The sequence below is a fragment of the Aquarana catesbeiana genome, linkage group LG13 (assembly GCF_042186555.1).
Source record: "Aquarana catesbeiana isolate 2022-GZ linkage group LG13, ASM4218655v1, whole genome shotgun sequence".
Taxonomy (NCBI): Eukaryota; Metazoa; Chordata; class Amphibia; order Anura; family Ranidae; genus Aquarana; species Aquarana catesbeiana.
The window spans coordinates 18,480,334-18,504,957 of record NC_133336.1 but is presented as its reverse complement, the minus strand read 5'-3'; the positions used below and the strand labels follow the sequence as shown (position 1 = coordinate 18,504,957).

The 24,624-nt window shown below is 44.4% G+C and overlaps 1 protein-coding gene across 2 annotated transcripts in view; it reads left to right on the top strand.

Annotated features, from left to right (window-relative positions):
- The window catches only part of LOC141117276 (legumain-like), a 152,508-nt gene that overhangs the window by 114,387 nt on the left and 13,497 nt on the right, over positions 1 to 24,624 (top strand). Inside the window, exons 2-10 of one of the 2 annotated variants that reach the window (XM_073610041.1) lie at positions 739 to 894; positions 3,760 to 3,857; positions 7,022 to 7,103; positions 8,881 to 8,966; positions 16,640 to 16,715; positions 17,315 to 17,377; positions 18,641 to 18,707; positions 21,472 to 21,590; positions 24,189 to 24,278. The exons of the other annotated variant lie outside the window; for it this stretch is intronic. Coding sequence (XP_073466142.1) covers positions 760 to 894; positions 3,760 to 3,857; positions 7,022 to 7,103; positions 8,881 to 8,966; positions 16,640 to 16,715; positions 17,315 to 17,377; positions 18,641 to 18,707; positions 21,472 to 21,590; positions 24,189 to 24,278 — 816 coding nt within the window. The 5' untranslated portion in view covers positions 739 to 759. The remainder of the gene's footprint in view (positions 1 to 738; positions 895 to 3,759; positions 3,858 to 7,021; positions 7,104 to 8,880; positions 8,967 to 16,639; positions 16,716 to 17,314; positions 17,378 to 18,640; positions 18,708 to 21,471; positions 21,591 to 24,188; positions 24,279 to 24,624) is intronic. 2 annotated transcript variants of the gene reach the window in all.

Here is a 24,624-nt window from a genome sequence, read left to right as displayed (position 1 = left end):
ATGATTTTCTGATCGCGTGTATGGGGCATATGAAGAGAAGATCGGCAGATGGAGAGAGCTAACAATGGGAAGTGGGGGGGGATCAGCAGATGGAGAGAGCTGATGGGCGGGGGGGGGAGATTGATATATTGGCAGATGACAGAGTGATTGGGCTTATATAAATATATCACTAAATAATAGTACTAAAGTACACAGGTTTGCTTTAAAGAAGAAATATTTTTTTCCTAAAGAGGACATTTTTTTTTTATATATTACCCAGGGGGATCAGGTGCATATAGCAGATGCTGAGCAGAGTGGTTGGACAGCTAGCGCCCCAACACATCACCCCAAGCTGTCCAATCACGCTTCTAGCAAGAAGACGAATATGTAATGAGGACTGATTGGCAGCCTTTGTCCGTAGCTGCAGACGCATGTCGGAGAGCAGCACCGTCCTTCAGCTTCATTCGTAGATCAGCTCAATTAATAGAACAAGCTAAAGTTCAATCAGCTCTGTGGTGTAGTGTATGTCTATCGGCAGCCGCAGGTCTATCACACAACCCCGCACAGCAGGATGTCAGGATATTGGTTGATCTATAGTAATATGTTACTTGGTGGTAATATCTAGTGGGTGTCTTGGTGTTTTAGTCTTGGACTGCAGTGGGGGTATTGTAGATTGAGGTCTGTGGACCAGAACATACAACCTGAGGAGATATCCCTCATGCTCCCTGTGTATAATCACTCTTCATGTTGTCTCTTCAGGGATCGGATACTTATTTGAAGATGTTTTCAGTAATGCTATTCCTCGGCCTCGCCGTCCTGGCCACCTCCATCCCAATTGAGGACCCAGAAGATGGTGGGAAGCACTGGGTGGTCCTGGTGGCCGGCTCCAATGGTTGGGAAAACTATAGACATCAGGTGAGAGCTCCCGATATCACCTTCTCTCATCAGGGACTCAAGATAAGAACACTAATTTTCAGTGACATGATGTATATTTAATATTTGCTCTGTAGGGTTTAGAGCAGATTTATGAAGGATATGGTCTTATAGCTCATTGCCCCCTTATACACAGATATCGGCACCTCTGACATGCAGATATATATGAACTGTCACATGTCAAAACTTACACTACAGACCGCCTTTCTTTGCATAGAAAGGAAGAAAATCTATTGGCATATTATTTACAACTAACCCCCCTGATGCATAGATATGTATTGGGCGTCGCGTATCGGCACTTTACTACAGACAGCCCCCCGATACATAGATATGTATGAAGTGTCATGTCTACTGGAAGGGTATATTTTTGCCTAATTCACAAAGTTCAGTAATAAGATTTTATATCAAGTAGCTAATAACACATGCCCAGGTAAGTTCTGCTCTGTTGGATAAGTAATTAGTAGGGATGCACCGAAACACTTTTATTATTTTTTTTTTTATATACGCCAATTACGTATACTGTCCGGCAACTGTTTTGTTTACACTTCAGCTGTCAGCAATGGTACAAAGTATTGAAAAGTTATTTACAAATGAAATTTATTTATTTTTAAATGTTGCAATTTTTTTTCAATGTGAAACATGTAAATATATGTTAAAGGTGTAAAAATATTAAAGAGCAAAGCAAACAAAAAACAAGGTTTAATTATTAATAGTTTATAAAATGGAAGTAAACAAAAGAAAAATCAGCAGGAAAATAATAATTAAAGGGAGAAGGAGAATAAGTAGTTTAATTAAGGCTGATTAGAGTAAATTAAGGGTTAATCATGTCAGCCCCGGAAGGTTTTACCCCAATAATGACCAGGCCATTCTTTGTGATACGGCACTGTGTTACTTTAACTGACTATTGTGCGGTCGTGCGATGCTGTACCCAAATAAAATTGATGTCCCCCCCCCGCAAATAGAGCTTTCTTTTGGTGGTATTTGATCACCTCTGCAGTAATTTTTTTGCGCTATAAACAAAAAAATATTTTGAAAAAAAAAAAAACAATATTTTTTACTTTCTGCTATAATACATATCCAATAAGAATGTAAAAATCTAAATTTATTCAACCGCCCCCCTCCCCAGGGGTTGGCAGTAGGCCCCTACACATAATTGACTACTCAACTGGCCCGGGAGGGCAAAAGTGTGAAATGCTTCAATACGCAAATACAGATTTCATTCCTGACGCTGAGACTTCGCACGAGCTTCAGTATGGGTGCAGTAGGCAGGACAGGGCAGAGCTGAGCACTGAAATGTAGGCACAGATTTCATCTCACACTTGCCTAGTTGGCTGCTTAACCACTTCCTACCCATAGGACGTCATGTGACCTTAGGCTGAAGTGGTGATATCTGGGTGATGCCTGCAGCTACAGGCTTCATTCAGATGAATTTATTTTCAGCCAGAGATTCCCTCTAATGTAAAAACCATCCTAATAGCTTTTACAGGCAGTGGGAAGGGACGACCCCCCCCCCGTAGCCCTCCGATGCCATAGATCTGGGGCAAGCTGCACTGTGACCAGGGATCCCAGGTTAGGTGGCCCACCTCATGCACAGTCGTTCCTCGAAGCTTGCTGCCTGGGTGTCTGTCCGAGAAAAACAAAACCAAAGAAAATTCCAGTGACCAGGAATCCCAGGTTAGGTGGCCCACTTCATGCACAGTCGTTCCCCAAAGCAAAGATGGCCGCCGCTCCGGAGCTAGGCCAAAGCCGCAGCCTTTCCTAAGGCTGAGGCGGTGGCACGCTCCGCGGAGCGCATGTGTGCCGACCCGAACAAGCTGAACCGTTTGGATCATGGATCGGTGATGTGCCGTTGCACCCCTAATAGTTTGGGGACGGCCCCTTCCTGTTCCAACATGACTGCTCACCAGTGCACAAAGCAAGGTCCATAAAGACATGGATGAGTGGGTTTGGGGTGGAGGAACTTGATTGGCCTGCACAGAGTCCTGACCTCAACCCCATAGAACATCTTTGGAATGTATTAGAGCGGAGACTGCGAGCCAGGCCTTCTCATCCAACATCACTGCCAGATCCCCACAATTGTGCTTCTGGAAGAATGGTCAGGAATTCCCATAGACACCCTCCTAAACCTTGTGGACGGCCTTCCCAGAAGAGTTGAAGCTGTTATAGCTGCAAAGGGCGGAGCCAACTCAATATTGAACCCTACGGACTAAGACTGGGGTGCCATTAAAGTTCATGTGTGTGTAAAGGCAGGTGTCCCAATACTTTTGACAAAGTTCCTGGGTTCTCCCGTTCCTCCGGGGAGCCCGGGACTGCAGGAAGCAGCTTGGCCATTGAGAGCAGGAGGAACTCCAGGGACATCCGTTCCCTTTTTCTTTATAATGTTGATAACATACAAATCCCTTTTATTTTTTTTGCATGTTTGGTATTTATTTACTTGACACAACCCAATCTTTTCTGTTTTACCAAAAAAATTTGGGTATAATGTGTTTTGTTTACACTAACATTCACTTTATTGTATTTTCTATATCCTGAAAATATGCATTTGATAAATGTCTGCATAAATATTTGTGCGACATAAAAAATGCAGCTCCGCACCATTTCATTCTCCAGGGTCTCTACTTTCAGAGAGTTTATTCTTTTTAGCGGGTTAACATAAAAAAAGATGCAAACTGTAACGTGTGCAAAATAAATCAATAATTTGCCCTGGTAGGCGAGTGGTTAAGCTCTGGGGGAAGGGGGAGATCTTTGCCCCTCCCCCATGTTGTCCTTTCTATGGTCAGTGAATGATTGTTGGACTCTTTCTGCTATAACTGTATATAACATTTACCTCTGACGTTGTATTTCCAGGCTGATGTCTGCCACGCGTATCAAATAGTCAGGAAGAACGGCATCCCCGACGAGCAGATCGTGGTCATGATGTATGATGATATCGCGTATAATAGAAGGTAAGTGTTCTGTACTATAAAACTAGAGAACCGTCTGACTTTCTTCTTCATCTGGAGTTCCACTTTAATAAGTCCATAGAAGAGAATGTTCGTCGGTATTGGGATTGGCTCCCACTGCTGTCAATCACAGCCAATGAGGAGCGGGCGAGGGGCGGGGCCGAGCTGTGGCTCTGTTGTTATGGGCACACAGAGCAGGGCTCAGGAGCGAGCACGCACCAGTGCCCCCATGGCAAGTGGCTTGCTATTGGGGGCACTGCTTATGGGGGAGGAGCCAGGAGTGCCAGCGAAGGACCCCTGAAGAGGGCCGGGGGCCGCTCTGTGCAAAACCATTACACAGAGCAGGAAAATATGACCTTTGTCGACTTTTTTTTATAAAGAAAAGCAAATTTTTTAATAACCCTGTAACCCCTTGATTACCCCAAGATGTTAACCGCGTCCCAGCCAGTGTCATTAATACAGTGACAGTGTCTAGTATGAGCACTGATCACTGTATTGGTGTCACTAGTGGTGGCAGTTAATCAGTCCCCCCCAGTCACCCGCATCTAATTTCTTGGGGGGGATTGCCACGTTGCCCCCCCCTGGATCCGCCCCTGCCCCAGTTTCAGTTAGTGTCAGATTGTCCGCCGCACTCTCACAGTCCCACTATAAATTTGGCTGTACATTATACAATTCTCTTGTTCAGTTTCCTTTAGATTTACTTTCAGCTATGTAGTGGAAGGGTCTCCCTGATTGCTTACAAATTGAAAGTGTTCAGGTTTGACCTCCTATTATATGGTTTTAGTAAATCTAAAGGAAAATTGTATAATGTTTGGCCAGCCTGATCGCTGCCATGAGGCTCCATTCACACCTATGCAGTTTGCTTTTGAGTGTTTCTGCAGTGTTTTTTTCTTTCCCACGGTTTTAGTTTTGTGTTTCTTTTTTGCTTTTTTGGGGGGGGGGGGGATTTGTTGTTGGGCAGATTTAAAATCTGCAAATCAAAGCAAAATTGTGGTAAAAATGCACTACATGCTTTTCTGCAGATTCTCAATTGAAGTCTATTGAACCAAAAAAGCAAAAAAAAAAAAAAGCACCGTTTTGCATTTAGAAAATCCCCGAACCTTTCCAAAAATGCAGAGGCACAAAAATGCATTGTTGTGAACGTGTTCCATAGGGACCCATGTTAAAACAAATGTTCTGCAAAAATATTCAATATGCACTTATTTGGGTTTTTTTTTTTTTTTGCAGCAGAATATATTTTGACATTTATAAAGAAATTTTATTTTTTGTTAATTTTTCTTTTTATTGGATATGTTTTATGGCGGAAAGTAAAAAAAAAAAAAAAAAAATATGAGCGAGACTCTATGTCTCTCTCTATGTGAGATCCTTTTTTCTTTTGTTTACTTTTTCAAAAAAATTCTGTCTTTTTTTTATTTTCGTTTATATATTAAAAAAAACAAAACCCCAGAGGTGATCAAATACCACAGGCAGAAAGCTCTATTTGTTTAAAATAAAAATTTATACAAATTTCATTTGGATACAGCGTTGCATGACCGTGCAATTACCAATTTAAAGTAGCGCAATGCTGAATAGCAAAAAAGTGCCTGGTCTAGACATGTGCACTGCCAAAAAAATTTGTTAGTATTCGTTGTGTGGTGTTTTTTTTATTTTTTTTTTATTTATTTTTTTCGGGTCATTTGTTATGATCGGAAATTTGGAAATTCGGACAAACTAATAATAAATCTTAAATTATAGGTATTGGAATTTCCTTTCAAATTTGGCTGTTAGTGAACATAACGAATACGAATTTATCCGAAGTTACGAATTATCCGAAATAACGAATGCCGCATCTAAACGAATGGAACGTAACAAATTAACAACAATGAAAAGACAGTATTATTAATTGTTAATTCATTAGGTTCCATTGATTTAGATGTTGCATTTGTTATTTCGGATAATTCGTAACTTTGGATAAATTCATATTTGTTTTGTATTCGTTACGTTCACTAACCGCCAAATTTGAAAGGAAATTCCAATACCTATAACTTAATAGCTGGTAATAGTTATTATTAGTTAGTTATTATTCGGATTTTCGTTCTTATTTTCGTTCTTTTGAATTTGCAAATTTTTCATTTTTGGAAAAATTAGTTAAACGTTTTTTCGTTAATTTTGAATATCTCTGAATTAACAAATTTGTCAAATTTTGTCAAACAACAAATTCGGAACGAAACAAATTGCACATGTCTAGCCTAGTCATGAAGGAGGAGCAAGGGGGGGACCTTCCAGAGCCGAGGTGAATATGAACCAAATTCCATGTCGGGAATCTCATTGTTCCTAGAACAGGCCGCATGTGATTGGTTTGTGTGCATTCCCTGGGAGGGGAAAATGAAGGATACAGGATTGAGGATTCTTGGGGGAGGGGGGATTAATTTTTTTTTATTTATTTTTTTTATTTTAGGCAGTTGCACAAAACCAATGATTATTACAGAATTTAAAAAAGGTCACAGCATTTAAAACTTAACCTAACCTAAAAAAATAGAATATATTACAACCTACCAATGTGATGGCTGTATTAGTTTTCTTCCCCTTTTTTTTCAGGCTTTTCCTTTTTACTTTATTTTAACCAGTAAAACATTTGCTTCTGTAATGTGACAATATTCACTCACTTCCCTATATCCAGGGCTGCTGATAATCTTTCAACCAGTCCTGTAGCTAATGGGGCCTGGGCCCAGTACAAAACAGGGGGGGGGCAGCTTCATTATTTGTTTCTGCTTAAATGAATAAATGGATTTTACTAGACCACACCACCGCTCCTACATGCTTACCAGGGCTTAAATTCCATTTCCATGGGCCCCATCAGGTCAACAGAGGGGCCCAGGATGTGGGGGAATGGGAGGGAATTTATTTAAATTTTTTTTTTTTTTTTTTTTTGATGTAGGCAGATAGTCAGTCCTGCTGTTCCGCTGCACCCTGGGGGTGGGGGAGGGACGGTGGGTGGGTGGGGTGAAGGCGGGGTTGGGGGAAGCCAATCAGGAAGGCTGTACGGGGGCCCCATGATTTCTAACAGTGGCCCTGCCTATATCTATGGAGGAGCAGTGATGTCCTCCTAGGTTGAGCAAAATACATTTTAAAGTTATAAAGAAGTGTGAGCGGCATGCTAATAATATACAATGTATTTTTGTGTCCAGGAATCCAACCGATGGAGTCATCATAAACCGGCCCAATGGGACAAACGTGTACCCCGGAGTACTGAAGGATTACACAAAGGAGGTGAGACTCACAATTTTGATGCTGCAGTGGTTCCCAGCCACACTTCCCACTCGGGGTCAAGACTGGGGGGGGCCGCCATAATAAAAAGGAATGTGCAGAGCAAAAGATGGAGATGGAATGGCAAGAATGCTTCTCTAACATTCATATAATTTATTTAATTTCGTGTTAGAAGTTTGGGTGTTGATTCGTGCTTTTCTTTTTGCGTTTTCATTTATTATTATTATTATTATTTTTATTCTTGATATTACTTGAAAAAAAAGTCTTTGAAAATTTGTTTTCAATAACTCCATCAGTATCACCAGCAAAGCGGCTTCATTATTATCCCATTAAAGAAGAAGAGAATTGTGCGCTGCATTTCCAGATTTCATAATTTGCCGCGTCACGAATGTTAATTCTCCATTACAAGCGCTAGTTTACAAGACCGACCGATTCCGCGCATGCGTGAACTTTTGTGCGACGGACTTGTGTACACACGATCGGAAAGTCCGACAACAAAAGTTTGTTGGTGGAAAATTTGAGAACCTGCTAGCCAACAATTGTTGGTGGAAAGTCCGCCTACAAATGTTCGATGGAGCGTACACACGGTCGGACTTTCCGCCAACAAGCTCACATCAAACCTTTCCCGTTGGAAAGGCCGATCGTGTGTACGCGGCATAAGGATTGACATGTGCGCAGACCAAAGATAATTTCATGTACCTTCCTAATCAAAAGGCACCCATGCAAGTGCAGATCTGCCACAGGGCTCTGCCAGGTCTGAAGGCACATATGTGCATTGCCAGACCATCAAAGAAGGTCTGTGGCTGCTCATTCTACTAGTGTATGGCCAGCTTAAGCTTCCCAAAGGCATCATGGTGCAAAGGTGTTTTTTTTTTATTTTTTTATGGGGTAGGGGGTAAATAGTGGAGAATGATTAGAAAGACGGGGGAGAAAGTCTGATAGGGGTAATTGAAGGAAAGGCGTGGGGGGGGTCGGGATGTGAAAGGAAGGTGGGGGGTCAGTATGGGGGAGTTGGGGCCGCAACAGTTTCTTGCTATATTTTGAATAGAAAGTAGAAATCCTATCGGTATGGCCACCTTCCGCTAACCAATGAAGGCCTGGATTACTCAGAGCCATTTGGGCCTTTGGGAAACACCAAGGCCAACTCTTCTCGTGGTTTCTCTGTCTGAAGGAGCCATTGAAGACAAATGGTTTTACAAGGTTCGGCTATCTAGTCCCAAGTGTGACCTTTTATTGCCATGCTGATCTCATTGTTCCTGCAACATGCTGCACATGATTATCCCCCAACCCCCCCCCCCCCTTCATAGTCCTGTAAAAGGAAAGCTGAGCTGGTGTCAGCCTTGAAAGTGAACACAAGCAGCTGATCCTCAGGCATTGTCCTCCCACCATTAGACCAGTTTCTACTCTAGATTCTGGGGGACATATCCACCAAGACCCTTCACATTTGCAGAATTTGGGTTGCAGTGGGACCACAGGTACACTTTAGAGGGATGTTGTTGGGTCTCCAGTTCTGTTCCCAGCGGGAAGTCAATGCACCAGACCAAGATCTGTAGGTGGCATTAGGAATCTTCCATTACTTTCCTTTGTTCTATGTTATAGATCCTGGGAAGTAATTGTGGAGGCTTACTTAACCCTCCGTCATAGCCCTACTTAGATTTCCCTGTCAATATTCCAGCAAAGCTCAGAAAACCAGTTGGATCGCCATGAGAATTTAATATATTTTATTGAAGGACCTTTTATCCTGTGTGTTGCTGATGATGTGGCTGTTGTGTCTTTCTAGTTCGTCACTCCTAAAAACTTCTTGGCGGTTCTCCGAGGTGACGCCGAGGCGGTGAAGGGACAAGGATCCGGGAAGGTGCTTAGGAGGTTGGTGAATTATTATTGCTCAGTCCTTTGGATTTGGGTCACACATGAGATGGCTGCTGGGATTGGAAGAGGGAATACGGGCTTCCTGTATGCACCTATGACCCATCCAACAAAGTTGTCCATACTTCTGAAATGTGATGTTCCCTGTTGCCCCTCTCGTTAAAGCTGAATTGCAGGCTTGGCAGTTTTTACATATTTGGACCAATGGAAGTATGTATGTTCTATGCCTGTGGGATCTTCCTGGCAGCTGGAAGTTAATGTAGTAGACACTGTTACTACAGTATCCACTAGCTCCCAGGTCCTGTGCCAAGTGGCTGCCCTGCTGTCTCCTGAACACAGGAACACGGGCACCATTTAAAGAACCTCCTTTTCTTTCCTTTTTTATCAATTATTACAAAGAGTTCTCTGATTGGATGAGGTAGAAATCTAAACATTCCCCACCTCATCCAATCATAAAATGCTTTGCATTTATAGTAAAGTGAATGGCACCCGTGGCAAACAAGAGACCTCCTGTGTTCACAGGGCAGCCGCTCAGCACGGGACCCAGAGGCTAGTGGGGATCACTGTAGTGAAGTTGTATTGGCAGTGCCCGCTACAGTGATTTCCAGGTTCCAGGGGTCCTAGAGGTATGGTACATAAATGGTTACATTGGTCCAAGCTAGGCCAATGTTACTATATAAAAAATGTCATATCTGGAAATCAGATAAATCTTTAAAACGGAAATTCATTTTTAATAATCAAGGAAAACTCCCCCCTCCATCTATGTCTCCATGCTTTTATTTTGCTGATAAATCACTTTGAAACCCCCCCCTTAGCATTTCTAGTGGTGGCTAGGGATGAGCTTCGTGTTCGAGTCGAACCCATGTTCGACTCGAACATCGGCTGTTCGATCGTTCGCCGAATTGCGAACGTTATGGGCCGTTCGCGCTAAATTCGTGTGGCGCGTCACGGCCCATAATTCACTGCGGCATCGCAGTGCATTGCTGGCTGATGATTGGCCAAGCATGCACTATGACCCGCATGCTTGGCCAATCACAGCGCTGTCAGTAGAGAGAGCTGTAATTGGCCAAAGCCAGGGTGGCTTTGGCCAATTACGGCTCAGGGCATTTAGTACACACCCCACACTATATAAGGCCGCCTGCACGGCGGCCCTGTGTAGTGTGTGTTCCGGTGTGCTGAGAGATAGAGAGAGAGAGAGACAGTGTCATTTGATTTGAGTTAGATAGATTAGGCAGAACAGTCAGTCAGTTAGCTGCACTTACAGTGTATTGTGTATATATATGCATCCCAGGTGTTGCATATATATATATACACTGTATTCAGTTTAGCTAGATCCGTTCCTGTTATCTTCTATCTAGACTATTTACATTTAATGCAGTGCGTCCTGCTCACAGTGTTCAGCTAGATCCGTTCCTGTTATCTTCTAGACTATTTACATTTAGTGCAGTGCGTCCTGCTCACAGTGTTCAGCCATACTAATGGCCTGTAGCTGCATCCGTTCCTGCTATTTACATTTAGTGCAGTGCGTCCTGCTCACAGTGTTCAGCTAGATCCGTTCCTGTTAAATTCCTACTGACCGGCAGGCTTGTCTGGTTACAGTATATAAAGCTACCTGAAGAAAATTACAGGTGTTCTATTTGATCCTATTAGTACCACGGTCAGGCAGCTAGACTATTTACATTTAGTACAGTGTGTCCTGCTCACAGTGTTCAGCTAGATCCGTTCCTGTTATCTTCCTACTGACAGGCAGGCTTGTCTGGTTACAGTATATAAAGCTACCTGAAGAAAATTACAGGTGTTCTATTTGATCCTATTAGTACCACGGTCAGGCAGCTAGACTATTTACATTTAGTACAGTGCGTCCTGCTCACAGTGTACAGCTAGATCCGTTCCTGTTATCTTCCTACTGACAGGCAGGCTTGTCTGGTTACAGTATATAAAGCTACCTGAAGAAAATTACAGGTGTTCTATTTGATCCTATTAGTACCACGGTCAGGCAGCTAGACTATTTACATTTAGTACAGTGCGTCCTGCTCACAGTGTTCAGCTAGATCCGTTCCTGTTATCTTCCTACTGACAGGCAGGCTTGTCTGGTTACAGTATATAAAGCTACTTGAAGAAAATTACAGGTGTTCTATCCCAGCTTAGTGCAGCTACAGGCCATTAGTATGTCTGGAAGGCCAAGAAGGAGAGGCAGACAGTCACAAGCCAATAAGAGAGGGCAAGCAGGCTCTGTGTCTAGTGCTGGTCGTGGAGACGGTGCATCCTCATCAGCACGTGGCCATGGGACACGCTTGGCCTTTTTTTCGGCAGCTGGCCATGTTGAGCCGCAACATGCGGAAGACTTGGTCGAGTGGATGACCAAGCCGTCCTCATCCTCCTCATCCTCTCTCACCCATGCCCAGGGTGCTTTGTCTGGCAAAGCAGCGGCCTCTTCCCTCAGCTCAATGTCATCAGTGACTCCTTCCCTAGCTCCACCATGTCCTCCTGAGGAGTCCCTCGAACTGTTTGACCACAGTGTTGGGTACATGCTCCAGGAGGATGCCCAGCGTTTGGAAGGCTCTGATGACGATACTGAGCTCGATGAAGGCAGTAACATGAGCGCGGACAGAGGGGGTGCCCAAGAAGGACAGCAATCTGGCAGTCATGCTCCCCCTGCTGCAGCATACTGCCAGGTTTGCTCCAGTGATGAGGAGGGAGGGGATGATGAGGTCACTGACTCAACGTGGGTGCCTGATAGGAGAGAGGAGGAGGAGGAGGAGGAGGAGGAGGAGGAGGCGGCAGCACATCACCAACGAGGCAGGATGCCCTCCAGGGGCCAGCCTAAGGGCAGCACATTGACTGCATCACACCCCAAAGCTCCACATGTGCAGGGCGCTGCAGTCTCTGCGCGTTATTCAAAAAGTTCTTTGGTGTGGGCCTTTTTTGAGACGAGTGCATCAGATCGCACCGCTGCTATTTGCAACATATGTCTCAAGCGTATCTCGCGTGGCCAAAATATCTCCCGCTTGGGTACCACATGCTTGACCAGACATATGTTGACCTGCCATGCAGTTCGTTGGCAAGCGTATCTAAAAGACCCACACCAAAGAACAAAGAGGATCTCTCCTTGCTCCTCATCAGCTGAGATTTCCAACCCCACTAGACCTTCAGTCCTCTCTGAGACCTGCAGTGAGAGGAATGAAGGTGTAGAATTAGGTGTGTCACAGCCAAGTACTTGTGGGCAATCTGCTTTTGGTACACCGACGTCAGATTGTACCAGGCAAATTTCCCTGCCCCAGCTGCTGCACCGCCGAAAGAAGTTTGCTCCCAGCCATCCACATGCCCAGCGGTTGAATGCTAGCTTGGCAAAATTGCTAGCACTTCAACTGCTGCCTTTTCAGTTGGTAGACTCTGCCCCCTTCCGTGAGTTTGTGGAATGTGCGGTTCCTCAGTGGCAGGTACCCAAACGCCACTTTTTCTCACGGAAGGCGATTCCGGCTCTCTACCGGCATGTGGAAGGCAATGTCCATGCCTCGCTGGACAGGGCGGTCAGCGGTAAGGTGCATATTACCGCTGACTCATGGTCCAGCAGGCATGGACAGGGACGTTACCTAAGTTTCACGGCGCATTGGGTGACTCTGCTGGCAGCTGGGAAGGATGCAGGACAAGGTGCAGTAGTGTTGGAGGTTGTTCCGCCACCACGCCTCCAAAATGCTGATTGTGACACACCTCTCTCCTCCACCCCCTCCTCTTCTTCTTCCTCCATGGCCTCTTCCTCGGAACCAGCGGTGCTCCGTAGGCGTTCAAGGGGCTACGCAAGTACGCAGGCCAAAAGATGCCATGCGGTGCTTGAGCTGGTGTGCTTGGGGGACAGGAGCCACACTGGGGCAGAGGTTCTGTCAGCTCTGCAGGGGCAGGTTCAGAGGTGGTTGACGCCACGCCAACTTAAGGCAGGAATGGTGGTTTGCGACAATGGCACCAACCTCCTCTCTGCCCTCCGACAGGGACAAATGACCCATGTGCCCTGTTTGGCTCACGTCCTTAACTTGGTGGTGCAGCGGTTCTTGGGCAGGTACCCGGGCTTACAGGATGTCCTGAGGCAGGCCAGGAAAGTCTGTGTGCATTTCCGCCGGTCATATAATGCCAGTGCTCGGCTGACGGACCTCCAAAAGGAGTTTAACCTGCCCAAGAACCGCCTAATCTGTGACATGCCCACCAGGTGGAACTCAACGTTGGCCATGCTGCAGCGGCTGCACACGCAGCAGAGGGCCATCAATGAGTACCTGTGCGACTATGGCACCAGGACAGGGTCAGGGGAGCTTGGTTTTTTTTCCCCACGCCAGTGGGCCATGATCAGGGATGCATGCACTGTCCTGTCACCATTCGAGGAGGACACGAGGATGGTGAGCAGTGACAGTGCATGCATCAGTGACACTGTCCCCCTTGTCCACCTGTTGGAGCACACGCTGCGTGGAATAATGGACAGGGCACTTGAGGCAGAACAGAGGCAGGAAGAGGAGGACTTCCTTAGCTCTCAAGGCCCCCTTTATCCAGACAGTGTTCCTGCGTGCCCGCCGATCACACAGGAAGAGGACGAGGAGGAAGAGGAGGAGGAGGAAGATTGTGTCAGTATGGAGGTGGAGCCTGGCACTCAGCATCAGCAGCAGTCTTTAAGGGATCAGTCCCAAGAAACACATGGACTTGTACGTGGCTGGGAGGAGGTGGCTGCGGACCATGTCGTTCTTAGTGACCCAGAGGACTCCGGACTGAATGCCTCAGCAAACCTACGCTGCATGGCCTCCCTGATCCTGCAAAGCCTGCGTAAGGATCCTCGTATTCGTGGTATCAAGGAGAAGGACCAATACTGGCTGGCAACCCTCCTTGATCCACGTTACAAGGGTAAGGTTGCGGACCTTATCTTGCCATCGCAGAGGGAGCAGAGGATGAAACATCTTCGGGAGGCCTTGCAGAAAGGTCTGTGCAACGCGTTCCCAGAGACTGGGAGGTTACAAACTCCTGTTTCTGGACAACGTGTTGCTGAGGCTTCGGTCAGTCAAAGAAGGAGCGGTGGAGAAGGTGGCCGTCTGACCGATGCGTTCAGACAATTTTTTGGTCCGCAGCCCCAAGGTATGATCGGTTCCAGCAACCATCGCCAGCGTCTGTTTTACATGGTGCAGGAATACCTAGGGGCAAGATCAGACTTGGACACCTTTCCCACCGAAAATCCTCTGGGTTACTGGGTCTTGAGGATGGATCACTGGCCAGAGCTTGCACAGTATGCAATTGAGCTACTGGCCTGTCCTGCATCCAGCGTTCTTTCGGAACGCACATTCAGTGCTGCTGGAGGCGTGGTAACCGATCACAGGGTGCGTCTGTCCACCGACTCGGTCGATCGGCTGACCTTCATAAAAATGAATGAGTCTTGGATCACCACCAGCTACCAAGCACCTGATGCTGATGTAACCGAATAATTTTTTTTGAAATCTCAGATCCCTTCAAAGACTGCCTATGCTGATGCTGAGTGACTATCCCTGAGTAATTATCCTCTTCCTCCTCAATCATCACGCTGATAGCTTGTAAGAACATTTTTGGTTCTGGGCGCCACCACCAGTGCCTAAGGCACAATTTTTCAGCCCCTGTTTAACAGGGGCGTGTAATTACAATTTTTGATGTAATACTTTGCAGCAGGGCTCGTTCCTGCATTCCAACTAGAGTGTCTGTGAGGGGTTGCAGTGTTGTGGCACCAGCACCAGTGCCTAGGGCCCAATTTTTCTGCCCCTGTCTAACAGGGGCGTGTAATTACAATTTTTGATGCAATACTTTGCAGCAGGGCTCGTTCCTGCGTTCCAACTAGAGTGTCTGTGAGGGGTTGCAGTGTTGTGGCACCAGCACCAGTGCCTAAGGCCCAATTTTTCTGCCCCTGTCTAACAGGGGCGTGTAATTACAATTTTTGATGCAATACTTTGCAGCAGGGCTCGTTCCTGCGTTCCAACTAGAGTGTCTGTGAGGGGTTGCAGTGTTGTGGCACCAGCACCAGTGCCTAAGGCCCAATTTTTCTGCCCCTGTCTAACAGGGGCGTGTAATTACAATTTTTGAAGCAATAATTTGCAGCAGGGCTCGTTCCTGCGTTCCAACTAGAGTGTCTGTGAGGGGTTGCAGTGTTGTGGCACCAGCACCAGTGCCTAAGGCCTAATTTTTCAGCTCCTGTTCAACAGGGGCATGTAATTACAATTCTTGATCTAATATTTCACAGCAGGGCCCTGTGAGGGCTTACAGTGTTGTGGCCACAGCAACACCTAAGGCCCAAATTTCTGCTGAGTATATAGGGCAGGACCCTACTTTCAAACATCTAACTTACAAACGACTCCTACTTGCAAACGGAAGGAGACAACAGGAAGTGAGATGAAATCTACCCCTAGGAAGGGAAATTCTCTCCTGTAAGAGTTAATATGGGAAAACAAGTTCTCCTTTCCACTGATGCTTTCCAATCCTTGTTCCACAAAAAAACCCAAATTTTCAAAAAACATTTTTCATTGGGACAAAAAAGTGAGGTGAAATCTTCTGAAGAGGAGGAAAGACAGCAAAACAAATGTCACAGGGGTGATAACCCTTCCCTATGTTTTCCAAAAAGCTTAGAAAAGATTTTTTGGCTGGAGCTAAACACGTTAAAAATGTTCAAAATTACAAACAGATTCTACTTAACAACAAACCTACAGTCCCTGTCTTGTTTGCACCGCCTGTATACTGCTGTTCAGAGTATATAGGGCCTGGTGGCCCCACACCTTTCCTTATTTTAATTTGGGTGCGGGGTTCCCCTTAATATCCATACAAGACCCAAAGGGCCTGGTAATGGACTGGGGGGTACCCATGCCGTTTGTCTCACTGATTTTCATCCATATTGCCATGACCCGACATGACATTAAACCCGCAAGCAGTTTTAAATGAGATTTTTTCCTTTAAAAATGACATTTGGTGCAGGGACTGTTCTAAACATGGGAAACACGCGTCACTTTACAGGCATACTATAGACACCCCCCAGGTACGATATTTAAAGGAATATTTCACTTTTTTTTTTTTACTTTAAGCATCATTAAAATCACTGCTCCCGAAAAAACGGCCGTTTTTAAAAGTTTTTTTTGCATTGATACATGTCCCCTGGGGTAGGACCCGGGTCCCCAAACCCTTTTTAGGACAATACCATGCAAATTAGCCTTTAAAATGAGCACTTTTGATTTCGAACGTTCGAGTCCCATAGACGTCAATGGGGTTCTAACGTTCGTGCGAACTTTCGGTCCGTTCGTGGGTTCTGGTGCGAACCGAACCGGGGGGTGTTCGGCTCATCCCTAGTGGTGGCCATCTTAAGCAAGGCCAGATGATTTGTGTGGGGCTTACTAACTGAAATCCACCTGCCCTTAGCTCAGGGATGCCAGAAAAGGAGGGCGTGCTTAGCTGAGAAAGACCCTCCTCCAGATAAAAGGGAAAAAAGATGCCCATGAAGACTCCTGGGACGTATGACCTCATTTTTGCCTAGGCCAGAAACCAGCAAGACTCTGGAGAAATGTAAAAAAAAATTTAAAAATGTAAATATAATGTGACAACTCTGCTTCGAATAGTAACTCTGCACAGCTTTCAGCTATAACATGACATCACATAATTTGGGTAAGTCACTTTTTTTTTCTGTTCTCTTGCAGTGGACCGAACGACCATGTCTTTGTCTTCTTTTCTGATCACGGAGCTCCGGGTTTGCTGGCCTTTCCCAATGACGATGTAAGAACCACCTCAAACCCCCCCCCACCCCGCTATAGCCACTTCTACCGTTTCCCTACACCGAATCCCATTCTCTTTCATTTCTGCTGGGAGGAAAACCGAGGAAGACACTTTTTAAAGCTAAGACCCAGCTGCTGCTTCTCATAACCCTTTCATGTCCTCCTTATATTACTTCTAATAGAAGATCATAGTCTGCCCCTATACTGCCCTAGCCTGCCCCTATACTGCCCTAGCCTGCCCCTATACTGCCCCAGCACGCCCCTTGGATTTGAACATAATGGTATGTCATCTAAATTTTGCATATGGACAAGGTGCTGTTCCATGTAAATCTGACTTCCTGATAAATTTTAGTTTTAGTTTTAATTATCATTATATAAAATAATGAATGTGGGGGCCTTTTGGTGGGATTATTATTATTATAATTATTATTAATATTATTTTTTGGGGGGGGCCTTTTCATTGGACCCATCTTGTCTTGGGCCAGCCCTGGTATTAACATTACACACACAGCTGTCCCTGTTGTGAAGCGTCCTTTGACATAATTCATACATTGTGTCTTTGGTTGTAGTAATCCTTAGACTTGTTGTTCTCCATTGCAGCTCCATGTTGAAGATTTGAACAAGACAATTCAATACATGCATGAAAACAAGATGTACAAAAAAGTAAGTGCCCGATGGTGTCCTAGGAAGTGGCCAGTTTTTATGATCTGCAATGGGGGGGGGGATTTACTAAAACTGGAGAGCACAGAATCTGGTGCAGCTGTGCCTGGGAGCCAATCAGCTTCTAAATTCAGCTTATTCAGTTAAGCTTTGATTAAAAAAAAAACAAAACTTGAACAGTGGTTCTCTACCTGGGGGTCAGGACCACCTCAGGGGGCAGAATGATGATTTGCCAGGGGTCACCGAATCCTGGGCTGTTCCTGAAGCCCGCACTGATCTCCTAGTCTTTTTGCGCCCGCCCAGCAGGGCTGTCCCTGGAGCTCGCGGCCGCCCACTCAGCCTCTTCGCAGCCACCCACTCAGTTCACGCCATGGCTGGGGGGCAGAGACTAGAGGTCAGTTGACTGGTAAGAATGGGAAGTGGGAGGGGCTGGAGGAGACCCCATCTCCTGATTTCAGCATAGGTGTCACTGTTACGAGACACCGCAAAGTCGGAGACACAGTGGAGTCAGGAACACAGTGAGTAACACTACCTGTGATTACAGTTGCCATTAAAAGTCCCCACTACAGTTCTTAGATCAGCAGATGACCTTGTTCAAGAGCACCTAAGTTGGCTGATCCCACCTCCCCGCCAGCACGGCCACTGACCCCCACCTCCCCGCCAGCACGGCCACTGACCCCCACCTCCCCGCCAGCACGGCCACTGACCCCCAACTCCCCGCCGGCACGGCCACTGATCCAATTCCCCCCCTACCAAAGAGTAAAAATAGAGTATACATAAAAAGGAGAGAACAAGAGGGGGAGGAACAAAGAAAGGAAGAGACAGAATAAGAGAACAAGAAAGACGGCTAGAGAGAGGGATGGGGAAAAAAAACAAAAATTTAGGATAGAGAGAGGTAAAAGGGATAGAAAAGAGAACAGAGTGGTACATCCTAAACTGTACCATAAGGGGTTTTAATACTGTACGAGTGGAAGGGACTCGGGGAACGCTAAAAGTCCATGGGTTAAGGGCGCAAATTACTTGTCTTGCCTTGGGTGCTGACAATCCACGCTACGAAAATATTTTTACTGTTAGGGGTCCCCACAACTTGGGAAATTTTATCAAGGGTTTACAGTACTAGAAAGGTTGAGAACCAGTGACCTAGAAGCTGATTTCTGCACTAAATGTTGAACTCTCCGGGTTTCGTAAATCTCCCCCAATGTATCGGTGTGCTGAGTCTTCTATAGCAGAACCTGTTGGAGTGACATGGAGATTTTTCTCTTACAGATGGTTTTGTACATTGAGGCCTGTGAGTCCGGCTCGATGATGAATCACCTACCTAACAACATCGATGGTAAGTGCGGCTGGCAGGGCCGTTTGAAGGAATTTGGGGGGCCCCAAGCAAAATGGACATGGAGGGCCCCCCCCGCACGCACGCAAAGCCTACAGGAATCACAGCATAGCGATACAGTTTAAGTATGTATTAAAGCTTTTTGTAAAAATTTACAAAGCAGAGAAAAGACTCTACAGTAGAGTGTACTGTAGAATCTTTTCTCTGCTTTGTACATTTTTGCAAAAAGCTTTAATAAATATTACCTGATTAAAAAAAGAAGCAATAAGATGGAAATGGGATGGTAAAGAAAGAAAATGGAAAGAAAGCTATGGTAATCGTTTTTATTATGGTTAGCAAACTATTATATTTTTATTACTAAATGGGTCTTGATGACTGCCTCCCCCCACTGTGTTGTTCTTTTTAACCCTCCCTCCCTACCGCGTACCGCGCGCAGGAGATTCAGTTTTCTGTTCCTGGCCGGCCGGACTGACAGGAAGTGAGCACTCAGTGTGTGCACACTTCCTGTCAGTCCGGCCGGGAACAGGAAACTGAATCTCCTGTACCGCGCGGACTGCAGGAGGAAGGAGGAGGAGCTCGGCTACGCTCAGGGCCATCTTTGATGTTGATTGGGCCCTGGGCAAACATTTTTTTGGGGCCCCCCCCTCCATTCTGAGACAAAATCAGTTTACTGCAGCAGATCATGCAGCGATTGCAATTGTTTGCCAGAGGTTACATTCTACAATAGGATAGAATATAAAATAAAGCAATAGTGTATATGTATATATATATATAACATGGCTTCTGAAGTTCGAATTTCGTATAGAATGAATTCGAATTTGAATAATAGATAGTAATAATAACTACTAATATTTAGTAATTACTAATAATAGACTAGAAAAACAATAGAACAGAATAAAAAAAAATTCTATTCTTTTCTATCATTTTCTATTCTATTCTGATCTTTTCTATTCAATTTTGATTTCAGTCTATATGAAATTTAAATTTCGAAGATGTTATATAATTTTTTCTATTCTGTTCCATTGTTTTTCTATGCTATTCTTTTCTATTCTATTCTAAACTTTTCTATAAGAATTTGAATTCATTCTATGCGAATTTCGAAAGATGGCTTCTGGCTTCTGAAATTTCCAAATTTCGCATACAATGAATTTGAATTTGAATAGAAAAGATTAGAATAGAAAATAATAGAAAAGAATAGACTAGAAAAACAATAGAACAGGACAGAATATAATATAATATAATATAATATAATATAATATAATATAATATAATATAATATATATATATTATTCTATTCTGTTGTTTTTCTAGTCTATTCTTTTCTATACTGTTCTAATGTTTTCTATTCAAATTCATTTTATACGAAATTCAAATTTCGTAAGATATAGAAGAAAAAATCCGATGGATTCTGTTGTCGGAATGTCCAATCAATGTCCGATCGTATGTACAGGGCAAAACAGTTAAGCAAATTTGAAAGGAAATTCCAATACCTTTAATTGTTTATAGTTTTTTTTATTAATAAATAATAATAACTATAATAATAATCACTAATTTAATTATACTAGATATTATGAAAAATGAAATGACCTGAATCTAATCGTTTTGTTAAATCGGTTGAATCGTTTTACGTTCTTTCGGGTTTTTCGTTCTTTCGGAATGTCGTTCTTTCCGAGAATTAATTTTCGTATGCATTCGCCAAGAGTCTTTCGTTCATTCGGATGCTTACTAACGAACGTGCCAATTTTCACCCGCAAACGAATTTGGAACGAAACGAATTGCACATGTCTATTACAGAATCTTACTTCGAGAATAGTAAACTAATTTACAGCTTTTAGACGATCCCTCAAAACCCCTCTCTTCAGAGAGGCCTCCCCTACCCACACCTAACAACTGTTTTTTTTAATTTTCTCCATCAGCTCATCCCCCACAGTTATTACCTTTTTTGTTTCCACTTGACCCTCCCTTCTAGATTGTAAGCTCTAAGGAGCCGGGCTCTCTGATTCCTCCTGTATTGATTTGTATTGTAAGTGTAATGTCTGTCCCCATGTTGTAAAGCGCTGCGCAAACTGTTGGCGCAATATAAATCCTGTATAATAATAATAATAATAATACAGGAAAATATAGGATTGTCACAGCAGTCAGGAATTCTGAAGCTTTTATTATAAAATGATTAACATATATTGCAAATTTTGCCTAATGCCGTGTACACACGGCCGGACTTTTCGACCGGACTGGCCCAACGGAACAAATCTGTCGGACAATTAGACCGTGTGTGGGCTTCATCGGACCTGCAGCGGACCTTTTCTGTCGGAAATCTGACGCACTTTAGATTTGAAACATGTTTCAAATCCTTCCGACGGACTCGAGTCCGGACAAAAAATCCGGTCGTCTGTATGCTAGTCCGACGGACGAAAAACGATGCTAGGGCAGCTATTGGCTACTGGCTATCAACTTTCTTATTATAGTCTGGTCGTACGTCATCACGTACGAATCTGTCGGACTTTGGTGTGATCGTGAGTAGGCAAGTCCGTTCGTTACAGAGTCAGTCGAAAGTCCATCAGACCTTTGATGCCGAAAAGTCCGCCCGTGTGTACACGGCATAACACTTCTGTTTTGTGTATACAAACATGTAATGTATGGGAAATTATTTATACTGTATAACGGACTGTGACCTGCTGTGTGTCTGAAAATCCTTCCCCAGGACAGATATTGTGAAGTATGGATCATTATCTCTTCTATATTTACATCTTCACATTATATTTTGTAGTTTACGCCACAACAGCCTCCAACCCTCATGAGTCCTCCTATGCCTGTTATCAAGATGACAAGCTAAACACATTTCTTGGTGATCTGTACAGCGTCAGCTGGATGGAGGATTCAGACATGGTGAGTTTTTTTTGTTCTGTACACTCATTAAAATGTCTCAATTTACACCACCAGCTCATCAAGTATCTGGAATAAGAACTGTATGAGCTGTCCAACGGCAGCCAATCAGCTTCAGTGTTTCTAAAGACCATCGGGCATAGATCATAAATTCAGAATATATAATAGAATGTAATCTAGATTGAAACAGAATAACTGCTTAAGTTTCTAATTGTTTATCAATCGAAGATACAAGACACCGTGCCTATGGGACCATAGTCAGCTTGGCTGACAAGCCTCCCCCAGCTCAGCTCAGCACAGTTTGACTGACAGTGGCTCCTAGCAGGAGGCTCCTAGGCTGTGCTTAGTGAATGTAACCACTCCCCCTGCACATGTAACCACTCCCCCTGCACATGTAACCACTCCCCCTGCACATGTACCTAGGGTTGCACCGATAACCCCTTTTTTAAGACCGAGTACAAGTACCGATACTTTTTATAATGTCATGTGACAGTGGCACTAATATGCAGCACTGATGGGGTGTGGACTGTGTCAGTAGTTTTTATTTATTTTTTTTCTAATGCTTTTTATATAATTAATTAAAAAAAAAAAAAAAAAAAATTATATATATATATATATATATATATATATATATAATTTATTATTATTATTTTACAATGCCTTCTTCTTTTGGGGAAGTGTTGTTTGTTTGTTTGTGTTTTCAATTGTGAAAAAAAAAAAAAAAAAAAAAAAGTGTAACTAAACCCAGTAATATGAAAACCGTTCATTTGCCCACAGCTTATAAACCTTTTTACATAAAAATATTCCTACTATATACTTATTTATTTATTCTATTTATTGCTGATCTGTATACCACAGTCACATGATAAACTGCAGAGTTTCTCCACTGCTGAGAGTTCAGGTAGGAGGAGATTTCCCCTGCAGCCTGTATACACACCCACATGTATGATGTCAATATCATGTGACCTGACTATCTCTGAGAACAAGTAACTGTTCTCTCCAGCAGAAAAGACACAACTGAGCATGTGCAGGTTGGCTATTGCCTGTGTGTTAGCTGGCCTTCCCAAACTAGACTTTGCAGGAGGGGAAGGATCTGTGCATACAGGATAAAACAGCCTTTTTACACAGTGCAGAGGATTAACCCCTTAAGATCCACAGTGAGTATAACAAGCATGCTATGCTGCATATACGGACTGATTTTACTGTTGTGGGTTTAAACAGACCCCTGACATGTCCCCTTTGAGGCCACTTTTGAGACAGGGACTGAGGACACAGATTCCCCAGTTCCTTTCTCAGCTGCACTGAAGATGAATGGACAGGAGACAGAGGCCCCTCCCCCGATGCTCAGTTACAAATGGACAGTCGTGATCACTGACTCTGTTCTTTGTATAAAGGAAGGAGCCGGTAAATTACATATTTACTGGCTGCTTCATCTGCTCTCCATCCTGACAGATCTGGGACAAGGGAGGGGGTGCCGGAGGCGGACATCGGTGAGCTGGAGGAGGACTCGGGGGACAGTCGGGGTTAATTGGTGCAGCGGTGGGGATCAGTTACAAGCATCGATCTCCCTGTATAGCTTTCAATGAAGCAGCTGATGGCCACGGGAGGGAGAGGAGGAGAAGTGGCTGTACAGGGAGATCGGTGCTTGTAACTGGTCCCCACCGCCACACCGATCACCCACAGCTGTCCTCCGGGTCCTCCCCTGGCTCCGGTGTCCTACCTCCTGCTGGGAGGTATAAGATTAGGCGTCGGATCATTTTCATGAGTACAAGTACTCGTGCAAATCCTTGGCATCAGCACTGATATGACACTAGTATTGGTATCGGTGCAACCCTATATATAACCATGCCCCCTGCACATGTTACCATTCCTCACACATATAACCACACCCCCAGGTCAGTTTGATTAACAGCAGCTCCCAGCAATATCCTTGCTGTCACAACAGCAGCTGTACTTGGTGATAGTATCCTCGACCCCTGCACATGTAACCACACCCCCTGCTTGGTTTGATTGACAGCAACTTCTCCCAGTAGGCGCGCTGTCATAACAGCAGCAGTTTTTAGTAATGTAACCACACCCCCTTCATGTGTAACCACGCCCCCAGCTCAGTATGATTGATAGTGGCATCGAGCGGGAGCCGTGCTGTGAGAACAGGTGCTACCCCTAGTTAATGTAACCACGCCCCCTGCACATTTGACCACACCTCCTGCTTAGTTTGGTTGGAAACTTCTCTCAGGAGGCTCGCTGTCATAAAGGCAGCAGTGTCCAGTACATGTAACCACACCCCCTTCACATGTAACCACACCCCCAGCTCAGTATGATTGACAGTGTCTTCGAGCCGTGCTGTCACAACAGGAGCTGCCCCTAGTTAATGTAACCACGCCCCCTGCACATGTGACCACGCCCGCTGCACATGGAAGGAATATTAGAAGGAATGCCCATTGCTGTCACCTGACCCCTAAACAAAAGTGTAATTTATAATAAATCGCCGCCATTTCTATGATTATTGCTTAGTGATGACGCGTTGCATTGTTTTCTATAGATATGATGAAGTGTTTTCTGTTCTATGACTTCATATAAGATATAATGTTTCTATTCTAGGAGGATCTGTCACAGGAGACATTACATAAACAGTTTTTATTGGTCAAGCAACGCACTAATATGAGTCATGTGATGCAGTACGGGAACCGGGTGAGTGATGGAGACATTCATTGTTGGGTGGAGCTCTACACACGTGTACATTGTAGTCGTCTACAGAAATCTCTTCTGGGATTTATCTTTAATATTTTACCAACAATGTTACTTTGTATACTTTGTGTGCACAAGGTTGCAGCAAATGCTATCCATATACTTCTTTATTAAAATGCTTAACTTACGCAGTCTTACCCGAAGGCCTCGATGCGCAAAAAGAAAAGGAGATTGACATTAAAAAACCTTAAGAGAACCAACTGTAACGACACCCCGAGTATGAAAGGGTTTAAAGTCGTTTAGGACATTCCATACCCAAACACAAAGGCAGCTACCGAACACTTTAATC